The 23,180-nt window shown below is 37.1% G+C and overlaps 2 protein-coding genes across 7 annotated transcripts; both read right to left on the reverse strand.

The window, feature by feature from the left end:
- Positions 1-13,343: 13,343 nt before the first annotated feature.
- Positions 13,344-14,945, reverse strand: LOC132640767 (peroxidase 41-like). Its single transcript, XM_060357526.1, has one exon. It carries the CDS (start codon positions 14,455-14,457, stop codon positions 13,480-13,482), a length of 978 nt encoding a protein of 325 aa, XP_060213509.1. The 5' UTR covers positions 14,458-14,945; the 3' UTR covers positions 13,344-13,479.
- Positions 14,946-15,147: 202 nt separating this feature from the next.
- On the reverse strand, positions 15,148-21,761 carry LOC132640778 (calcineurin B-like protein 1). 6 transcript variants are annotated; one of them, XM_060357565.1, is made up of 9 exons: positions 21,602-21,761; positions 19,361-19,493; positions 17,679-17,761; positions 16,917-16,976; positions 16,512-16,620; positions 16,352-16,404; positions 15,876-15,956; positions 15,513-15,609; positions 15,148-15,420 (listed from the first exon to the last, which is right to left on the reverse strand). In XM_060357565.1, the coding sequence occupies exons 2-8, from the start codon at positions 19,437-19,439 to the stop codon at positions 15,538-15,540; spliced, it is 537 nt and encodes a 178-aa protein (XP_060213548.1). In that variant the 5' UTR covers positions 19,440-19,493; positions 21,602-21,761; the 3' UTR covers positions 15,148-15,420; positions 15,513-15,537. The 6 variants fall into 6 exon arrangements, with proteins under 6 accessions (XP_060213548.1, XP_060213518.1, XP_060213539.1 ...); XM_060357535.1 differs by having other exon boundaries at positions 15,513-15,625; XM_060357556.1 differs by lacking the exon at positions 15,876-15,956 and adding an exon at positions 15,957-15,981.
- Between the last annotated feature and the right edge of the window lie 1,419 nt (positions 21,762-23,180).

Here is a 23,180-nt window from a genome sequence, read left to right on the forward strand (position 1 = left end):
ATGCGGCCATGACGATGAACTCCGGACGAGCGTCTATACTCGATTAACCCACCGCCTGCATAATAGACTTAGAATCCATTTTAATTATGGCATCGCAAACCGACCATTCCTCTTCTCTCTCGATAATGTGAATGGTTGTGCTTCTATGATTAGGAAATGGGTTGTTATTCACATTGGGGGCTGGCGTCTAAACCGTGATTATCTTCTGATCAATCAAGTCCTGAATTTTGTGTTTTAGGTTAATACTTCCCTTAGTAGTGTGTCCAGCTCTGCCTAAATGGTAGGCGCAATGTTGGTCGGCCGGGTAAAATCTGGCAGTTGTATTTATGGATTTTGGGTCGATGGTTTGGATCATTCCTGCTGCTTTAAAATGCTCGAACAACTGGGTTCGGGTCTCCATTAAGGGCGTGAAAACTTGAAGTATTTTCTTTTAAAAATTCAGTTGAGGGAGGTTGTTATATCGGTTGGGTGGAGCTTGGTTTCGGTATACTGGAGCTGGATTGTGATATGTGGGAGCTTGGTTGTTTGGCAGGGGATTCTGGTAGACTGGTGCGGGTGCTGGTTGGTCATTTGGTTGGGCATAAAAAATGGGCGGCGAGATGTATGATGTTGGAGGATAGGTGTTTTGTGGGTAATGGTTTCCGGTGGCGGGACTAGACTCGAAATATCTTTACGGGCTTGGACTGTGAGAGAAGTAAACAATAGACACATCTTCCTTCTTTTTCCTGGCGAATCCTGCGGCGTTGGTATATGTAGCTTTATTGGCGGTTTGTAGGGCCGTCAGGTTCGTGACCTTCCCAGACTTGTGCCCATCTTCTATGGCCTCTCCCATTTTGAAAACCTCAGAGAACTTTTGTCCCATCATGGACAACATCCTTTCGTAGTATTCTGGTTCTTGAAATCTGATAAAAATAGAAATCAACTCGTTTTCACTCATTGGGGGTTGTACCCTCGCGTCTTCCTTTCTCCAACGGATAGCATATCCCCGATAGTTCTCTATGGATTTTTGCTTGATTTTCTCGAGATAGTAACGGTCGGGGACCGTTTCGACATTGAACTGAAATCTATTTACGAATGCCCTAGCCATAGATTTCCATGTCGTCCAATTGCGAGAGTCCTGGGAACTGTACCATTCTAAGGCCTCTCCTCCTAGACTGCAGCTAAATAACCTCATGATTAATGCCTCATTCTCACCAACTCCGACGAGCTTGTCACAGTAAGCTCGAAAATGAGTCATAGGATCCCCGATTCCAAGAAAAATGTTAAATTTTGGTGCCTTAAATCCTTCGGGTAAACTGAGACTTGGGTGCATAAATAAATCTTCATAGTCTAAACCCACGACCTTTTGTAAGGGTTGAATGCTCTTCATAGCCTGAGAAAAAGTGTCCTTCATAGCGTTCATCTCCTGAGCACGCTTTTCCTCCTTCGCCTGCCGCTCTCTCTCCAATTCATTATGGTGGTCTTTCTCGGGCACTTCTTGGGGTGGGATATTTAATGTATAGGCTAGATGGGTAGTAAATTGGGAGAAGGACATATGTTGACCGGCGGGATTGGTGAAGGTTGGTAAGAGGGTTTGATAGGTGGAGTGATTATGATATGCTAGCAGCGGAGTAAAGAGTGTAGGATGAATGGTATTTTGGGAATGGCTAGTGTTTGGTGCGGGACCGTGGGTTTGTGGTGGTAGGGTTTGATATGAGGAGCTTGCACGGAGTGGGTTTGGTACTGTGAGGTCAATGGTAGGGGAGGAGGAATAGAGGCAATAGGTCTCATAGTGTATGCAGGGAATTGTTCGGCCATGGGCATGTTCAAAGAGGGAAAGTGAGGTGGTGGTCTCCTTGCGTCGAGGGGTGGTGTATTGGCTGCAGCGGCCAATTTGGCTAAGTCCTTAGTTTGTTGCATTTCCTCTCACATATCTGCAATCTGTTGAATCAAAACGGCAAAGAACTCATTATTGTTGGCATTGCTACCTTGGTCAGAAGCTTCGGGTCCCTTAGTGAAACGTCAGTAACCCTAGTTTTTTCGCCTGATGTACCAGTCATTTTTCCTTTTCCTTTGGACCTGGTGAAATAAGGGTGATCGGCCAGTTTGAATGCCGATACAAATCAATCTTTCTTGTTGAGATAGAAAAACTCAAAGGTAAACGAGTTAGTTTGTCATTCGTAATGTTTAAATCATAATAATGTTTGTAATATTCGAATCGAAATAATACACACATATAAAGCAAGTAACATTTGTTTTGCTTGAGGAAAATTAATCCAATATTTGAGGGTTGAAAGGCTTTCCGAGATAGGACTGAATGGATGAAAATTTTATGTCTATTTGACTGGTTTTGATAAGTATTTGGATATGATAAGTTTTATGGTCTTTTGACAAAAGACAGATTCATGCCAATCTAATTTGAGGTTGGGTTCATCGACCCCTGTCTTGTTAGTTCTTTGTGTTGCTTTCGTGGGATCATGTTTCAGTGTTGACGATGCTTCTATTCGCGCTCCAAAACATATCTTGGGGGGGTAAAACTTACAATAGGAAAGGGACCGAGTCTTAAGTAGACTGCCTACGTATCCCACTATGGGAAATCAGGCCCGACGTAGTTCGATTACATATAAATGACTTATGGATATGTCCTACCCAACCCGAAGACCAGAGCTCGTTATGAGCTTCCTACGAGTTCCTCTATGGAACTTAGGTCAATGTAGTTCTTAATAGAGGAAAATAAATATAAAGACAACATAATTTGAAAATGCAAAATTTGGACCTAGATACTACCCAAAATGATGACCTCCTTGGATCACGGCAATCTGGATATTTCTAGATTGCCCTTGGCGCCTTATCTTCACTAATTGTTGTCAGAGAGATCGACTATGATGTCCCCGGTGTGAACCATGTTTTCCACAACCTGTTTGAAGTCGCGATATGCCTCAATATCGTGTCCTGGTGCTCCGTTGTGATAAAGACAAGTGTCTCCCCCTTTTAAAGAGCATTTCCTTGGTTTTCCAGCAGGTCGTATCATCCCATCGTTGGTTAAAGTCTTAAATATTCCAGTATAGGATTCCTCAAAGGTGGTGAACTCATGACGCCAAATATGGGGTGGAAAAATCATTGCGGCTAGTCCCCCAAGCTAAGGTCTTTCATAGCTCAGCGTGGTGTGTGCTCCCCATAAATGAGTGATTTGTCCATTGTTGATCATTTCTCTAATCTGAGCTCCCAAAGCCCAACATTCGTCAGTGGTATGGCCCAAAAGATCGACATGGTAGTCACACCTTTTATGGATGTCACCAAAGGTGTACTCGGGGTCTTTGACTGGGTGCAATATTCCAATTGCCTACTCAACCTCGGGGTGAATGCTGTGAGGGCGAGTGTGGGCTCTTAAAATGATGAATTTCCTTCCCCTGGTTATGTTTACCGTGTCCTCAATTCGGACCGGGTAGTAGGGCATACAATCGGCATCAGTTTACATTCTCATTCCCTCCATTTTGTAGCTAACCTTTGTCTCCTCCCAAGGAGTGCCGTCCGGCGATCATTGGGCGGAGCTACTGGTGGATCCTTTAGCATTACTTTTGAGTGATTCCCATATAAGGGCTATTCTCTTATCACCCTCTTCAATATTTTTCCATATCCTCGTGATCTCTTTGTCTGTCTCTTCAACTTCTTTCCAGGCTAAGGCAATGTTTCGGTCATTTTCTTCCAAGCTATCAAATAAGTTCTGGATGTTCTCGCTTGACGTCATCTTAGAATGGTCGGTCTGAAAAAGGGTAAATAGGTTAGGGTGTATATTGGTGAGGGATTTTGCGAGACAGAGTCATTGCGAATGAGCGATGATTTGACGATTTCTGAGAAACTTGAGACACTTTGACATAAATTTGGAGAGTTTTTGGGTGAACTTGACAACATTCATTTCGGAAGTTTTATATGCCTAAGGATCTAAGCAAACTGTCGGGGTTGAATACTGGATTAATATTTTTCAAGCAAAATATAAGCATATAAACTCATAAGCAGATAAGACAGGTTATATCACGTAGTGTGTAAGCAGTTAATAGCGTGCCCTACATAGATGACCATATTATGCCAAGGTTGGCCTAGCGTTTGAAAGATGTATATGCCATTTATGAACCGGTCCATTGCCCCAAATTACACTTTATTTAATAAGATACATAACGAAATTTAATAAAGTGAGCCAAATGGGGATACATAAGTGGGGGAAAAGGAGAGAATACATAAAGCATAAACCCATACAGGGGCAATAAGTACTTATGATGTTGTGGATGGTCCCTCACCGGTCCTTGCCCTTTTGGCATTTATGACAACGTCTCGGGTGCGATATTGGTTTGCGAGTAAGAAAGCATCGGCTAGACATCCATTATTCTCAAGTCCCAATGGAAAAGGAGTCTTCATTTGGTCGTTCATCTCATTGTCGAGGCTGATTATACAGTTTCTAGTAGTTTCCAGCTCGTGGGATAGGTCGGCTATGACTTGCTTATCTTCTAACTGCTTTTGTCGATACATCACCTCTTTTTCTAAAATCTCTCTTTGAAGAAGGCGTAACTGGATTTGGGCTTTAGACTCGACGTCTCGAACTCGGTCAGGAATGACAGTTCCTTGTAAATCTGCTTTTAACCAAGCTTTATACATCTCATCATACCTCGCTCGGAACCTATTTCGGGCCATAGTTTCAGGCCCATAAAGTCGGCAACCCCTCCATTCGCGGATGATGTTCTTGACATAAGGGACTATATCTTCCTCATAGTCGACTATATACTGGTTCATGTCCACTACTTGGGGTATTTCTTGCATTCTTCCAAATTGTCTTAACACTCTCACAAGTACGTAAAGTCTGATTCCCCTAATCCCCATGAGTGCTAAGAAAGGAAACCTCTTGCCACGAACGACGACGTCTTTGGAAACAAAATTGTTGAACATCTCCTTCTCTCAAATCGGTGAAGATTTGGGCCCATTCTTTCTTGGACCGCCACTTTCGGAAGTTCTTCAAATGCAAACGCATTTCGTGGAATCCAATATCATACCCTCAACTTGGGTGTGAAGGGTCTGTTCCCCCTCGTCCTTAATAAGGTGTTTAATCATCCACCATTGCAAAAGCAAATTGCATCCTTGGAAGAACCCATGTCCATTTTTGCACCTACCTAAGGATCGGTAGATATCAGCGAGGATAATAGGTGCTAAGCAGAAGTAAGTGATTGTTTGGTCATTGCAAATGCCGTAAAATATGGCATGAGTAACCATGACGATGCGCGGGTCAATTCCGAGGCTCGGGCCTTGAGGAAATACCATTGTTCCCAATAGACATATAGCAAAAGTCAAGGATCGTGTTTTCCCCCAAACTTCGGGTGTAGAGAACTCTTCTTCAAACATTAGAAATCCATTGAAATGGCCAAAACGGATATAAAAGTCGTCAAAGGATATATTTGAACCCTGTAGCCAGTCTGCTTTGACAAGAGAAAGTTTGTCTTTAATTTCCCGAACACTTGGTTTGTGTGGAACTAAAATATTATTGTCGGGTTTCCTTCTACATTTCAAACTCATGCCAACACTTTCGAGACAGTCTTTAAGCTCTTTTATTGTCGGGGTCAATTCTACATCTCCGAAATGGAAAACTATCCTTTCACAATCCCAATGCCTAGTAACGGCTTCCACCAACTTGGGCCATGCTACCATATTTATTAGTGATGGTAAGTGACCTATATGCCTGACGACCTCTTTTTGTTGATCTTCGCTTAAGTTGGCCCACCATAGTTTCAACAACTTAGGTGTCTCAGTAACCATACCAAATTTCAAAGTCTTCTGTACCATAGCCATCTACAAAATAAGAAAATGGTTAGTAAACCCGCCCCCAGGAACAATGGTTTGGATAACTTGGCATATCCATCTTTCAAAATAACACATAGTTGGATGAATGTCTTTAGGTCGTAGACCGTTTCGACACAAGGTGGTCTTCTAATGGATTTAATACACCAAGGGTATTAAACCAACTTAGGCAAATGCTCTAAAAATAATAGGTTTTGGCTTCATTCTAATCACAGGTTGACTAGAGTGGGCTTTAAAAAGAGACTGGTACCCGGGCGGACAACTGGAGGCGGAACGATGATAACTGTTGGCCGGACCGCGACCAACTACCAGTCTGGGTGTCCCAGAAATAGGGTTTTATAGTGGAAGACGGTTGCGAACCCGCATAACTGCTTTTGAGAAGGGATGAGAAGTGAGAGTTGCCATTTGGCAGAAGTATGCCATGAAATGCAATGTCAGCGTACGTATAAAATAAACAGATAAGGAAAATATTTAAGCACATAAAACAAATAAGAGTTAGCCAAACATAAAAATCTTTTTGGTTAGAACCTAAATAAATCCCCAGCAGAGACGCCATCTGTTACGATCCGCTTTTACACTTGCATATAAAAGTGTAACAATAACTTGGCTCTTGTGTGAAAACAGAGTCACCACCTAATTTTATGGAATTAGGAAACCATTTCGGAAAAAAGATTTATTTACGGAATAGAAACCTTTTAGTACCAAAGAAAGGGTAAGGGTTCTGATGATTTCCCGAAGAAGGTGTTAGGCATCTCAGGGAATCCGCAAAAGCGGTTACCGACAGATTTTAAGTATTTGGCTAAAAAGAATATAACTTGTTTAAAGAAAGCGATTTGGGAAGGAAAATTTATTAACTTAAATAAATATTTTATTTAGAAAAGATTGGCTAAAATATAACTCGTTTAGAAAGTGATTTAGAAAAGAAAAGTCATTAATTTAAAGAAATATTATTTTTTAAGAAACGGTCCTAAAAGGAACGATAGAAAATTACTTAATACTTAGACGCTTATATTACTTCACTTTGTGAAATAATGTAGACATTAAATATTTCATGTAAGCGTAAACTTTATATTTATCTGGGTTTCGATCTTGAATTAATTCAATTTCGAAAGCTAGACAAATACAACTTAATTGAAGACATTAATATTCTGAAAATTCTTTTCATTACTAACCTAAATTTAGCCAATGGCAAAGAAATACCCCTTTTATTTTATTTTACAAACTACTTTTTAATTTAAGAAAAGAAAGAAGACAAAACTGATTTAATGAACTTAAGCAAACTAACCTAACTTACAAACTGATTAGAAAGAAAGAAAAAAAATCCATATTTTAATAAAAGGAGCACTGGTTTTTATCCTTTAAAGAGAACGAGACAAAATCTCATTTTTATAGGAAAAAAAAGTTGATAATAGAACAGGATTTAATGGTAAAAAAGATAAAATAGCAACTAAACGTACTCAAAACTGCCTGCTGGGGCTTTATTTAGTTTCTAAAAAATATTTACACAAAATGTAAGCAAAAAAGATGCAGAAATTTAAAGAGAGAACAAAGAATCGGGCCTCAATCCCGATAAAACTCTTCTAATAGTCGGGCTTAGTCCGAGAAAGTCTAAAAAGGGCCCTGTCCTAGGTTCTCTCAAATTTCTGCCCAAGATTTGCAATTTTTCTTTTCCTCGAATTGTTGTTGTGATCTGCTACTGGTGATGCTGTCCGGACTCGATAAATTTGCAGGGATTTTGTGTTAGGCCTGATTTTGAGCAACGAAATGGGTCCAAGAGTGTTTGAATCGATTTCAACTTTGATTCCCTAGATTCGAAACTCAAACAAGAAATTAAAGGAACTCAGAAGAGAGATATTTTGGCTAAAACTTGCTTCGAAAAAAAAGCTTTCAGATTTTACTACTTCTTTTTTTGAACTTCCAAAACTGAAAAACTTAGATTCCAAAAACCTCCCTGCTAAAGGGCATCAAAGCCCTCTATTTATACACGAAAAAATAGGGTCGAGGTTCAATTTGAATTTCAAAAAATGAAGAAAATAGGGGGAGGGGTTCGGCTCGAAGTGACAGAAAGGAAAAAAGGAGAAGGGATGGAGCACTTACACTGTTGCAACAGCTAAATTCGTACAAATCCCATGGTTTGAGGTGCAGGTGATGGTGAAGAAAAGTACGAGGGGGCATGGGCGATGGGATTTGTCCCTTCCATGTCTGTCTTCAACATAGGGAAGGAGGAAGAGAGGAGAGATGAAGAGGACGAAGTTGGCGGTAGAGTTAAGGTGAACGATGGGAAGGGTTTGGGTGGCGGATTTGAGAGGTCTAATTAGTCTAGGGTTTAGGGTTTCTATGTTTTGAGGGATCTGATGGGATTAAAGGTAGGGATTTAATTTGGGTTGTTGATCAAATATTGATCGATGGTCCAGATTAAAAGAAACATTTAAATGAAAAGGACTATTATATATCTGTATACATAAATAAAGGGGAAAAGAGATGACCATCGGATTAAATAGCTAGTCGACCCAAATCGAAAGAAAGGCTTGATCTGCATCATGCCCACGTGGCACGCGCGGATTGGGCGAACAAAACTGAAGGAATTTTAAAAAAATACTAAGTGTTGAGCACTTTGCAAATGTGGCCAACGTCATTTAAGAGCTAGCCAAATTGATTTAAACTGTAACCAAAATATTTTAATTGAAGCCATAAATTACAGAACTGAACAAAATTAAACATAAATCGGAAATTAACTAGTTTTGAACAAAATTGAGGCAAATTATTATGCAATTAATTAACTAAACTTCTCGAACTTAACAAAGTTAAATAACTACTTACAAACGCGGACTAGTTACCAAAATTGAATAGTGAACGACTCAAAATTGGTGATTCAAAATATGTACCAAGTAAAAATGAATATATTTTTTAAGATGAAATTTGGTTTTCCCATTTAATAACATACTTTAAAATTACGAAAACAATATAGAAATATGTATAATATATATTGTGAATATTTTGCCACATGAAATGTCAAATAACACTGAAATTAGTTAAAAGAATATTTTTTTCTTCTGCGAACGGTTATTTTACTTTATTTTAAATATCAAGAAGTTTGACTAATTAATTAGACATGTGAAGGGTCAAAATTGGGTGTCAACAACAAGGGGACCTATATTCCCTTCTTTTATTTGCAATAGTCATGGAATACTTGAGTAGATGTCTCCATGGACTGAAAAAGGAGAGAATCAAATTTCACCCTAGATGTGCAAAACTGGGTATTACTCACCTCAGTTTTGCAGATGATCTACTATTATTTGCAAGGGGTGACCTCTATTCTATTACTTATGTTCATAATTATTTTAACCAGTTTGCTATGGCCTCAAGATTACAAGCAAAGCTGAGTAAAAGCTCCGTTTATTTTGGGGGTGTGTCACATTCAGTGAAGACTGAGATTTTATAAGCATTGGGCTATACACATGGAGAATTTCCATTTAAATACCTTGGAGTGCCCCTATCCACTAAAAAGATGACTTTACTTCAATGGCAACCTCTTATAGACAAAATGGTTGCAAAAATCTCTTCATGGACTGCTAAGAAATTATCTTATGCTGGAAGAACTCAACTGGTTCAATCTGTGTAGTTTGGCATCCAAGCATATTGGGCACAACTCTTTTTAATTCCTACTAAAGTGCTTAAAACTGTTGAATCCTATTGCAGAAGCTATATCTGGTCTGGGGAAAATGTCATTACAAGAAGAGCACTAGTAGCTTGGGAGAAAATGAGTACACCAAAGAGTATTAAAGCCCTGAATCTGATCAACCTAAGGTTGTGGAACAAAGCAGTAGTTGCTAAGAACCACTGGGATTTAGCATATAAAAATGATAAAGTGTGGATCAGATGGATTCACTCATACTACATTAAGGGGAACCAACTGGATACTACGGCCATTCCACAACAAGCTGCATGGATGGTAAGGAAGATCATTGAAGCAAGACATGTGATTACTCAGAGTCAACTAGTGATACAAAACTCTAGAAGTGTGATTAGGCAAATATACTTGCAACTCCTTGGACAACAGAAAAGAATCATATGGAAATGTTTCATGTTCAAAAATAAAGCAAGTGTAAAAGCTAGATACATTATGTGGTTACATTTTCATGGGAGGATGCTGACAAGTGATAGACTAGCGAAATGGGGTATCAATGTAGATCTAATATGTGTGCTATGTCAAGTGCAACAGGAGAGTAGAAACCACTTATTTGCTGAAGGTGTATTTACTAAAGCATTATAGGACAGACTATTGGGTGGATGAAGGGTAAACCATACAGAGCTACAACTTGAGCACAATACTTCCAGTGGGCTCTCAACAATGCCAAGGGGAAATCACAAACTGCAAATGTATTCAAGATGGTGTTTGCTGAGACCATTCATGGTGTATGGACTGAAAGAAATTTGCGCATATTTGAGAAGAGGAACATGAGTATTGAAGACATTGCCAGGAGGGTTGCTTGCACTTGCAACTACAGAGCTACAACAGGAACAAGGACCCTGCTGCAGACCCTTCAATTTTGAGTAGTTTGTAGGCTGATTACAGAATTTTGAGATGTATTGGGACTGCTAGACAAGAGAAACCCTCCCTTTTGATTTGAAAGTTGATCCCCGATAGATTGATTGGAGTATTTGAGCTTTTTTGTATATAGTCCAATAGAGAGACTGAACTGAGACAGTAAAGTCCTTCTAATGTGGTTTTGTAAAGTTTGCACTTGGTGATTAATAAAAATCAGTTAGTTACCAATAATAATAATAATTGACAAATATGTGCCTTTATAAATGATATATTAAATTAGGTATTTAAGATAACTATTGTTTCTTGAAAATGTATTAATTAATAATCACATATTTGTAAATAATTTTTCTAAGTAATGGGGAAGAGGACCGAAACGTGCCACTGAAAGACTCTACTGAGACAAAGATGGACTGTCAAGAACGTAGAGGAGGTAGGATGGGCAGTTGGTCAGATCTAGTATGAATCGTACATGGACGGTAGTTGGAGTCGGCGGCTCTCCCAGGGTTCCCTCATCTGAGATCTCTGGGGAAGAGGATCAAGTTGTCCCTTGCGAACAGCTTGATGCACTATCTCCCTTCAACCCTTTGAGCGAAATGCAACAAAAGAAAAGGAAGGAAAATCCATGGACCGACAGAAGATATAATTGACAATTCGAAGTTGCACATTATCCCTTTCCTGCAATGGATCCAGTGGAAAAAGGGTTGCTAAATGTAAGAATAATTGTATATATTTTTCAAATTATTAAAAATGATTTAATTTAATTAATTATAAATATTAAAAGCACACATTTTGTAAGAATATCAGGGGTTGAAACATCAGGGGTTGAATGTTTGACAAAAAAATTATTGTAATATTTATACATATAATTCTATAACATTGTTCAAATGTTTGAATAAAAAATAATCTACCAATTTTAATAATTTGAAGAATTATGTTCTTTTTATAAAGCCAAAAAGCCATGACTTTACTAATTGAATTACTATCTTGGGAAAAGAAAATAACTTGCTCAATCTAAAAACATTAAGAGTGGAACATCCACAGTTTAATACTAGTATTTACAAAAAGATAATTGAATGTTGTAATATGGGATTGCTGCCACAAAATAACACGTAAGGCAAGGCATTAGTTAGTTATTTCCGTCTCATTTTTATGTGAAAATGTCAACTGAACACAAAATTTAAAAAAGAAAAAAGATTTTTAAAACTTGTTGATCTTTAAATAAGTCATGACGATGTATAGATATAAAATTATGTCATTGAAGTTAAATTGAAAGTTTAAAAATTAAATTATCTTTAAATATAAGAAAAACTAAGCAAAGCTTGTTGCGTAAAATGAGATAGAGGGAAACATCAAAAGATGTGTTGCAATTGATGGGGCTGCTCCTTCTTTAACGAGAGATCTCGGGTTCAAGCCCTTGGCATGGAAAAATCCTTGGTAAGGAGTGTTTCCCCTGAATAAGCCCTACGCGGCGCGAATCCAAATATAATCAGGCTCCAATGAGTGTACTGGCACCAAACTAGAAACCCAAAAAAAAAAAAAAAATAGAGATAGATACTAATATATGTTATCAAATGATTTGATTAATTTTATTAAAGAAAAACAAACTGGGACGTTCTTCCAGAATTGAAAACGCAAGTCAATGGGGAATGAACTTGAAACGATAAGAAGAACTATGGGTGTTCATTGAAACCCAAAAATGGGACCAAATCGAAAATTAGATCAAACCACAGAAAAAAAAATAGTGACATTTTTGGTTTGGAAATTAAGATTTTTAATTTTAAAAGCGAAAATTTGGTTTGGTTTTAAGCGAAAAATAACCGAAAAAAGAGAACAAAACTAACTATATAAACACCTATTCAAAAAAAATTAATTGCACATATATATATGTATATTTTTATATAATTTTTTAAAAATTTAATGGCACATATTGATCTTTTGCACTATTGATTTGTAGTGTTTTCCTTTATAGTATTCCAATTCTTTTGGCTTTGCATTCTAGTTTGATTTGTAATTTTTACTTTGATATAAAATAATTTATTTTATGTTCAAGATATCTTGGTATATCACAATTAGATCTTTAATTTTTTGTAAAAAAAATTAAATAAATTCTAAGAACATTTTATTATTCCTTGAAAATGACTAAATTCTTGAAGAATGCATATGATTTTGTTAAATTAGCTACGCACGCATTATGTCAGTATAATATGTGTTTAAAAATATATTGCCATATATTTAAGATAATTAATAAGAAATCGAGTAAACCGACAACACCGAAGCGATGAGAAACCGATTTAATTGATCTGGTTTAATTTCAACATTTTACAGTGTTATCCTACTTTTAGTCGTATGTTTTAGGGTAGTCATGTAGTTTCTTTTCCACTAATGTGTATTGATATATGTTACTGCATTTTTGTACATTTGCTATTTTTGCCGTCCCTTTTTCTTTTCTTAAGTTTCTGCATTGGTTACATTTCTTTTGAGCCGAGGGTCTATCGGAAACAAGCTCTCTATTCCAAAGATAAAGGTAAGGTCTGCGTACATCTTACCCTCCCCAGACCCCACTTGTGGAATTACACTGGGTATGTTGTTGTTGTTGTTGGTTTAATTTCAACATTTAAAAAATCGCTTAATTATTCTGATTGACTTTCAACGTTTGAAAAACCAACTTAATTGGTTTGTTTTCCTTTTAGAGAAAAATCTAGCTAAACTGAACCATAAACACCTCCTAAAAGAAGACGTATAATTAGACTGAAAAGAAGATCACCAATTACTGTATCTTGCAACTGTCTACCTCGTTTAGCAGGAGTTACTCCAAATTAAAAGTGAATTTTAAGTAGTAGTATTAAATTAAATGATTTTTAGCTTTTCTTTGCTAATTGTCATGATTTGTTTTTCGTCTGAACAAAGCAGCACACCTTATTATGACCACCTTATTCATTGATCCAGAAATTTTTTCACAAAATCTTATCAATAATATGATCTGTCTTATTCAATTATCCTTTTTATCATCAAACACAAACATATGCACATCATCAACAAGTTATGCTGATTCAAACAACGTTAACACAATCAAGAACTCATACACAATCCTTATTTCTCTTTAGCCTTTTTTACAGCTGAGCAGTGTTAACTGCATCACATCTCCTCCTCACTTCTCCTTGATTGTCAATTTTAACTTGATAAACATTAAGCTTCTCCATGGCACAAGCAAAATCAGCAGCGAAAGCCAAGGCATCATTTGCATATTTCTCAACAAATGGCCTTGTCCTTGGATCACTCAAAAGCAATTGATCAGAACCAAGAACTCCTAAACCCTTCATCAAATTCTTGAACAACATGTTGTCAAAAGTGCCAGGGGTTATCACATCAAGAAATGCTGCCATGTCCGTGTCCATCGTGTAATTCCCGCACATCCCTCTCAACCTCTCTGCCAATTTCGGGTTCATTGTTGGATCAGGTTCGCCAAATATCCGATCAGCAAATTCCTTGCAATGAGCAAATCCAATAGAGTGTCCACCTCCAGCTAATGCAACCATTTCTTGGATGTTGAAACCTAGACCTTGGAATTTTTGTATCATTTGATCCATCGTCTCATTTGCACGACCGAGTTTCCCTTCTACACGTGTAGCTTGGGAAACAAGGCCGTCTTTCCGACCTAGAGGGACTTTATAGTGGGGTCCACCTATCATAACGATGAGATTCCTCGTGGCCGAGGCTAAGATGTCTGCACAAGATACAACGCCAGGGCAGGAGAGCTCAAGGGCGGTCTTGATGCGTGAAATGAGATCAAACCCGTCACCCGCAAGGGAGTGGTTGATGTCATGTTCGAGCTCGGGCTTGGTGAAGGTGGTTGATTTTATAAGGACGGAGGCATCACAACCATCCACAGCACAGTCGTGGAAGAAGAGACGTAGGGTTGCTGCGGCGGTGACGGGGAACTCTTGTTGCTTTTGATGGACAATCTCGGTAACAATGTCTTCAAACTTAGGACATGTCTTGGCATAGTAGTCCAATGTGAGGGTTGATTTGGTGAATGGAATGGAAGCAAATGATGAAAACAAGAAGAGAAGAATCCATGGCAAAGCCATGGTTGATTGAAAAAAAGACCTGCTTCCTCTCACCAGAATAATGGTGTGATGGCAGGCCAAAAGGGTAAGAAAGAAGGTGGATCAACTTGATATGAAAAAATAGGAAAGAATGATGAAAAGATGAAGAAAGAAGGTGAAAGTTGAAAAGAGTTGGAATGCTGTGGTCATGAGAGGTCTTGGGGAAACAAAATTGACTTCATTTCTAGACGTGTGAATTTGTGCTGATAATTTTCATGGCTGGATTTTAGTTAAGCATGAAGAGCGGTTCACCACTTGATTGAAAGGAGTAGTGCAACCTTTGTTTCATTCTAATTAATTAACCCAAACCAATTAGAGGTGCATACATTATTATTGTGAGTTAAAGTTGTAAACACTAACCGTCTAAAAAGAATTCAAACAATCAGGTCACTTGTTATAAGATAAAACTATAAATTTTTGTAACAAACATTAATTGGTAACATGATAAAAATAATAATGAACCTGCTATATTATGTTAAAATACAATGATCGTGCCAAAAATGCTTTCATGGTTAGTATGTTTCACTTGAATTCTCTTTTTTCTTCAAGAGAATATTTATGATTTAACCAAAAAACTAATAATGTTTTCTTTACCCGGTTATGCTCGTAACTTGCAAGGATGTTATGCAAAATTTACCAACTCAAAACAGATAAAGAGTAAACAGTAACGGATTGAAATGTAATCTATCTATCCTGCTCACTCTTAAACAGCAGAATATTGCTTACAAAATAACTTTTTAACGGGAGGCTAGCTTAACCTAATGATCCAATCACTACTGTTTCCATTTTAATCACCCTTAGTTTTTCTACATTCTAAAAAAAGCTCCAACTCCCCAACAAAACTTAGGTGCATCAATTAATTACTCAACTACATTTGATAGTTAGGTAGCACCTTCATCAACTTCAGAATGAAATACGAAGCTTGGGAAAGTAGTAGTTATATCCCTGAATCAAGAAAAAGAAAAATCTCATCAGACAACAACATCCTATGTCTAATATATTAATGTTCACCACACATCAATATCAAAACATGATACCTTAGATACGAAAGAGTCATTATCTTTAATAATGAAGGATTTCGGCCCACAAAATTGTGCCATTCAGATTTGTCAATCTTTCCGTCCTGATTTGAGTCTGCTTCCAAAAATGTCTGTACGTTAAAATACATTTACTAGTTACTAAAATAGGAATGGTAATGATCAGCAAACAGTAAATGCTATTGTAAATGGCCATCTCCCATATACTATTCTTGGGCAACGAACCAACCACATATTACAGTGATAGTAAATGCAAACAGAAATTATTGGTTCCCTTAGCATCTTATCAAACAGGGAGGGGGAGGTACCAATTTTAAGTACTGGGATGATGGAAACTTAAATTGGTCGTCATCAGTAAATTACCTTATCAAGTATTATCTCAACAGTCTCATCGGCCAACTTCATCTGAGATTCGCATAAAATTGCAATCAACATTTGCTTAACCTGCCAAAATCACAGATAATGAAGCCTGCAAAATTATTGGATAGATACCAGAAATTAATTAAACCATGATGTAAGTGTGATATTGATATCTGCATAACTATACGCAAACAACGCTTTGAACTCGGAAGGGGAAAATAAACAAATATTAAATGAGTGCTTCCTCCAACTTCTGGCTGCTAAGAACTTCAGTGTGGAAGCTATACAATATATAAAGAGGACATAGCGAAGAAGTGAAGTACAGTTGTAACTTGTAAGTACAATATATGCCTCAAGTGGCTCTCTCTAAGTCTTCCGTGCAAGCTATTATAACTTAAAATAAGGAACAGAGTAACAGCTCATAGACTAGCAGCAGTAGAGTGAAAAGTGCATGGTCTTAAACATCTAGAATAGCATACCTCTTGCCGCTCGATGAATCCCGTGCCATCCATATCATAAAGCCTAAATGAAACTGCAATAACCGAATGATGGAGTATCAATGTGACTATTTGTGTGCCAGCATTATCTGAAACATAAAAGAGGAACTAAACAGTTATGTTTATCTTTTGTTTCACTTACAATCAATCTTCTCTTCCTGTGGGGCATTTGGGTGGAAAACATTAAGTGCCCTAACAAAATCACCAAAATCGATAACTCCTCTTTGCTTTACATCAAAGAGATCAAAAATCTGCACCCACAAAGTTCAAAAGGGCAATTAATATACCATGTCTCATTTAAAGTAAGTTCTGAGCTTTTCACATGTAAATCTAATCATCTTAGCTACTTCCCAAGTCATCGGATTCAGTAACTTAATCCACATTTTGATGGACCTCTGTAGGTGTTTTTTGATACAACGTATCAAGCTATAACATTCACGCTAATTTTATTTGGAGCAATTCTTGAAACGCATGCTCAAACTTTGAGTTGCAAACCAGCATTATCTCAAACAGGAAAAAAATGCTGCATATCAAAGAAGTATCATACCCGATTTGCAAAAAGGTTTTCTTTTTTTCTGTTCTTGAATAGAGCCAACTGAAATTCTCCCTGTACCACCAACATGATTTTCAAGAGCATTAGAAAAACAAAACCAAGTACGTAGAAGGAATATATAATCCCATAATTCCATCTTCAGAAGTTGCTGCAGCAAAATTTTTAGCACAAAACAGTTTGATATTCTGCATTTAGTAGAAATTAACGGTAAAAATAAGCAAGGATGAGATATACTCCAAAGACAATAGACTTCAAAAAACTGATAAGGTAAGCTAGAATTGCAAACAAAGCCATGTTGATTCTGTCACATGTAGCTTTGACAATCTATGGTTTGCCGTTTATCTGGAAAAGAGAACTCCACCAAATATCTCACAGAAATAACCTTTTCACTCCCTCAAAAATAACTCTTTCATCCCATGATCGAGTAACCATCAGAAAAGACAATTATGATTCCTGTTGTAGCTGAGTCAAGGAAAGTTTCCCAATGCCTACCAAATGTCATGATTTGAGATACTTCCAGTAAGATTTCAAGTTTCCATCCCTTTCAATCATTTAAATAAAGTATAACTAACTTATGATTTCAACAAAAGGTCAAAGGATAACAAGGAAACTCAAAAAGATGCAGGTGAAAGACGCAGAACTTAGCCTAGCATTGCACTAACTCATGAACCATCCATCTGGAATGATGCAGCAGGAAGTCACAACCCCACATTGAAAGCCAGTAAGAGTATGTTTGGGCAATTAAGGGAAGACTACCTTGCTTATTAGCCCGTCATCTATTACGGAACTGCTAATATTCTTGAACAGCTCAAATAATGCTTCAACTTCGCTCACACCAACTGCAAAAAAGGAAAATAACAGAGAGGAAAACATATAAGCAACAAGAAGGACGGTTGGGTAGTAGGAAAAAAAACTGGTGACGCGGGGGGTGGGGGGGAGGGGGGGTGTCCAGTGTTATCAAAAGCGAAAAGCGCAAAAAAGCTCTAAGGTTAGCTGGGGCTTTAAGCGCAAAGCGCAAATAAAGCGTGGGCTTTAATGAAAAAAGGCGCAATGGTGCAAAATACAAATCTATATATGTTTAGTCCAAGACTAATAATAATAAGCATGAATAACAAATATATGGACAAAAGAATTGTAAAAATATTACGATAAAGTGAAATATGAATTATCTAGTGTCACCCCTTCAAGGGAGGCTCATTGGCAAGGGAAAGTATGTCTTAGAGCCTTGATGATGACACTGAAGCGCACATAAAGCGAGGCGAAGCGCTCAACATGGTTTGAACCTCGCTTCAGGGCTTAAGCGCGCTTTAAGCGCGCCTTTGACAACACTGGGGGTGTCTATGCTGCTCAGATCCTCTAAAAATGATGCCGCACCCGTGTCAGATCCTCCACAATTGTAAGCCGTATCCCAGCACCCGTTAATGAAGTTCAGTAACAGTAAACCATGAATGTTTAATTAATTAAATAGAAGAAAATCAAGTCATTATTATATTAACTTATCAAAAAAAAATCCAGTCATAATTACACAAATCACTGAATCAGTGGTCATTTAACTTAATTAAATAGAAATTGAGTTAAATTACATTGTTCACTAAACATTTAATTTATTTCTCAACCAAAATATGTACCGATCCATACCCCCAACCCTAATATTGATGTGATGATGAATCCGACATCTAGATCCATACCCATCTCGGATACCCCACCTGTAGCCGAGTTATATAGATGTAAGCAACTAAAATTGTTCCAAGACAACCTATGGGATAACCAGATGTGAAATGACTAGACCTGAAGTTCGGAACTGCATCAGGCCAATGTCTCACTTCTCCAGTTTATGGCACTTAATACATTTAGTGATCAAGCGCATTGTAAGAGTAATTCAAAGAACCCAAGGGTACAGATCAGCTCTCAGCACCAAATGTTGCAAGTGTAGGAACCTTTCAAAGCTAATTCTTAACATAAATCAGAAATAATAGTTTTGTTTGCACAGCTCGATGATGAAAATTATGTTTTTCATTGTGTTATAACTTATAAGTCCTAACATGAATCTCATTTCAAATTCTTGTTTATGTTTCAAGGTACTTATCCATTGTCTATGTTTCTTCTATTTCCAAGTCATCATAGTCAAAAATTTCCGATACGCACGTCTCATCTCACCCTAGAAAAGACGTCTCAAGCTATACTCCCACATTTTTAAGATAGAAGCAAAAGTATCCCATCCAACACTGAGAGGCTAACTTCATAATACTAGCCATAAACTCGGACATGGACTCAGCACCTTAGAAATCGCAAGGAAATCATCAAAATCAGAAGTCATTGCTTTTGACTTCCATTAATTTGCCTGATTGTTCATCACAAACCTCTAAAATTCAAAGGCAACCTTAATTCAAAAGTGCACACCAAAATCGCAATTGGACAAAAGTCAATTAATAACTTACAGGCAGTTTGAGATGAAAGGACCACAGGATCTTCGTGTCCAGGGAACTGCTTTGTTGCCTTGGAATGGAAACAGCCCATCTACGGAAGAATGGAGGCCAAGGAGGAACGACTAGTGCCTAGCAACCAGCTTCACTACAATATATCATCAAAACCGTCTTAACCAAGCAATTGCACCGCTCAAATTCAAGCAGAGGATTTAAGAATTAAAACTTCCTATAAAGGAACATAATACTTAATATCCAACTATGGATAACTCATAACTATCTATAATAAGGGCGCATTGATAACCTAAAAAAGATGAGCGTCTCATGCTACAACCAAACACATTGACACTTCGGAACTTTTTTTTTTTGGATGAAGTAAGTTGTTATATTCAAAAGCATCAAGCAGATGCAAAAAGCTTTACAAAGAAAAGGTTAAAAACTCCAGACACTGCAAAAAAAAAAAACTATTAAGAGCTGGGAGTTTAAAACCATGAGCAAAAGACTCAAGGCTGCTAAGCCACTGAGAGGGAGCCAATGAAACCTAAAAGGGGGATAACATCATTCACAGGGGATAGATTGCTCCAACTAAAAAGGTTAACTAAAACACTTTGATTTTAGAGAAAAGTTAGGAGTTGAAGTCCCATCAAAGCATCTGCTGTTCCTCTCTGTCCATAAACACCAAAAAATACACACAGGTTTGCCAGATCTTGTTGAGGGTTTTGTTCACTTTCCATAAGCTCCGACTTTCAACTGCTCCTTTTAAGCTATATGGGATTGTCCAACTGATTCCAAAAATTGCTGTAAACATGTGCCTGAGATCTGCTGCAACAGGGCAGTGCAAAAAAAGATGGTTAACTGACTCTGGCTCTTTTTGGCACATATAGCATCGGTTCACCAAATGGATCTTCTTCTTTTTTAAATTATCCAGAGTTAGTATGGCATTTTTGAGGGCTGTCCAAGTAAAACACTTGACTTTGGTGGGTAATTTTGTCTTCCATATCAATTTTCAAGGCCAAGGATCAGTCAAAACATTGATAGTATTCATCCTATTATAACTCGCATTCACTGAGAACACCCCTTTGCTTGACTCTCCCCATTTCAGGCTATCTGGTGTTTGTGAATTCACTGGAAAACCTTCCAAAGATTTAAACAGGTCAAAGATCTCTCCTAGTTCCCAGTCCTGCCAATTTCTTCTAAAATGGATATCCCAAATGTTTCCATCCCTATTGCTTGCAACTGTGGAGTCTGGTTCTGTTGCTATTAGGAAGAGTCTAGGATGAGTCTTTCAGGGGAATATTAAGCAACCACTTATCTTTCCAAAACTTTACAGAGGTGCCATTTCCAATCCTAAAGGACACTTCCTGGAAGAAGTCATCCTTCATATTATTAATGTACTTCCAGGGACCAACACAATGAGGGGCTGTATTTTTCTTGGTGCACCAGTTCTCAAGTTTCCTATACTTCGCGTTGACCACCTCTTTCCAGAGGCTAGGTGTCTCCTGGCCATACCTCCACCACCATTTCATTAGTAGGCTCTTGTTGTGTTTGTTTAGATCTCTTATTCCCAACCCACCCTGATCCTTTGGTAGGCTAACCTTTTCCCATTTAACAAGGTGAAATTTGTGGTTCAGAACTTTACATTTCCAATGTATGTAACTTACTTATTGTACAGTCAAACCTCTCTATAACAACATCGTTTGTTCCGATATATTTTGGCTACTATAGCCAAATGTTGTTATAGAGAACATAACATAACATGAACAGTCTGTTCTAGAACAACTTGGCCCTTACAGTGAAATGTTGTTATAGAGAATGGATACTATAAAAAGTTCTGACTTTAATCTGTATATCCTTATTTTATGTTTATCAGTTTGCCAGCTAAATAAAAATACACGAGGTAAATTGCTGGAAAATCTTGATTCTCAAAAAAGATCAAAACTTTCTAATGAAATCTTGAATTTTGATTTCCAAAAGTATAAATATTTCATCTTCCAGAAACCAAACGGTACAAATTTCAAAATTTGCCTTAACCACCACCCACCCACCCACGCCGTTCTCTCTTTTCATGACCCATTAAGAACAAATATGGGTCACTCTCAAACTAGTTGAGTTACATCCATTTAATCCCCTTTCATGACCCATCATAAAATTATATTCTAAGAATGCAAGCACCAATAAGTATAAAAACAAATACACAGAAATCCATGCATGTAAAAGTTAACAACCAAGAAAAAATTTTAAGAAAAGAAAACATACCGATCAGACAGTCCACTGAACAGACAAACAAAAAGAGCCCGAGAAGGAATTAAATAAATAGTAGTTCAAAAGTGAGCTTCAAAGGGACTTATGTAATATCTAGAGAGAGTCATACTTTTAATGAAGTTTGGGAAGGTGGTGACTGGTGAGCAAGAGAAAAAAAGAGTAGAGAGGCAAAATAGTAATAAGCAGTAGGAGTGATGCGCACGCGTTATTTTAGAACGTGGCAGTACAGGATAGGTTCTGGACAAAACGAATATTCTATCGTTCCAAAAATAGAAATACTAGATTAAAACATTAAATTTATGTTAATCTATTAGTATTAAGCGAATATTAAGGTGATAATTCAATAATAATATACAGGTACATAACACGTTTTTTTCTCCCACACGGTATTTGTATCCTACATTTGGGCATGACTAACTTCCCTACATAATCTTTTTCATACCTAAGTCTCGAAGTCAGACTTTCGTTGTAGGGAACATATGTATCTCACCACAGCCCTTATTGGTTTTTTTTCTCATAAAAGTCTCATTAATTAATATGAATAGCGCATGTTATGTATTCATAAATTTGATATAAATTTCTGTTGTGGACAACTTTATTCTTGGAATTGATCCCTAGATTAAAGAAGTTCCCATACTAATTAACATTAATATTATTTCGTGATTACCTAATTTTCAATGTACACACTAGTGTGATTAATGAGTTAATAATAGCCTCTATTCAAGCTCCTACTATTTTGATACAAAAGTTTTATGGAGTGGCAAAACTGGTTAAGATACTAATTAGTTGTTAGAATTACTTGTTGTGTGGTATGAAACCACTGGCATCCATATATTACGTTAACTTAAAATGGACGTTTTCTTTCTTTGGCTCTTGGAAAGTGTTGATAATATATCATTAGACATTTGTTCGTTGTATCTAAGACAAATTAAGAATTTCTTTACAGTATTGTCTTAATGCATAATCAGAGGTACAAATTTTAACAAACACCCACAAATAAGGTTTTGCTCAACCGAACGGGCTGGTACACAAAAATTAAATTCTTTCTTTTTTGTCTAAAAAAAGGGTATTCATAAATTCTACATAGATTTTCAAGCATACTTTTTGCTGACTTACTAATCAAGAGAATATTCCCTTTTTTTTTTTTTCCAACGAGAATGTTTCTTTTTCTATTCTGAGGAAACTGGGAAGAAAAAACATACAACTATTCTATTATATTATGGAAGAATTAGTAGTTAACTCCTTAAATGATTATTCAATAGAGTTTATATCTTTTTTCGTTTTTGACTTTCTTTAACTGGCTGCCATTTATTGAATAAACAACATCATCTGATCTTTCATGGATATGATAAGAGAAATACAAGATAAATATCATGTTAGGAAATCATGTGGCTCACGTATATATGAAAGTTGTTACTCCTATTTATTTTCTGAAATGAAAATCAATACTACGATAACTATTTTATCATATCAACAATTTGTGAATATTTTATAAAGCGTTTCTGTAGTCCTTTACTCTGTGAATGCTCTCAATGCACAACAACTTGAACAAAAGTCTCCTATAAACAGTTCT

This window comes from Lycium barbarum, chromosome 1 (genome assembly GCF_019175385.1).
Source record: "Lycium barbarum isolate Lr01 chromosome 1, ASM1917538v2, whole genome shotgun sequence".
NCBI lineage: Eukaryota > Viridiplantae > Streptophyta > Magnoliopsida > Solanales > Solanaceae > Lycium > Lycium barbarum.

Excerpts from the sequence above, each read along its gene's own strand:
- LOC132640767 (XM_060357526.1), bottom strand. The coding sequence starts at position 14,457 with ATGGCTTTGCCATGGATTCTTCTCTTCTTGTTTTCATCATTTGCTTCC.
- LOC132640778 (XM_060357535.1), bottom strand. The coding sequence starts at position 19,439 with ATGGGCTGTTTCCATTCCAAGGCAACAAAGCAGTTCCCTGGACACGAA. Across the intron at positions 15,626-15,875 it reads TTGAGATAATACTTGATAAG|ACATTTTTGGAAGCAGACTC; the intron begins GTAATTTACTGA and ends TTTAACGTACAG. Across the intron at positions 15,421-15,512 it reads ATGACTCTTTCGTATCTAAG|GGATATAACTACTACTTTCC; the intron begins GTATCATGTTTT and ends TTCTTGATTCAG.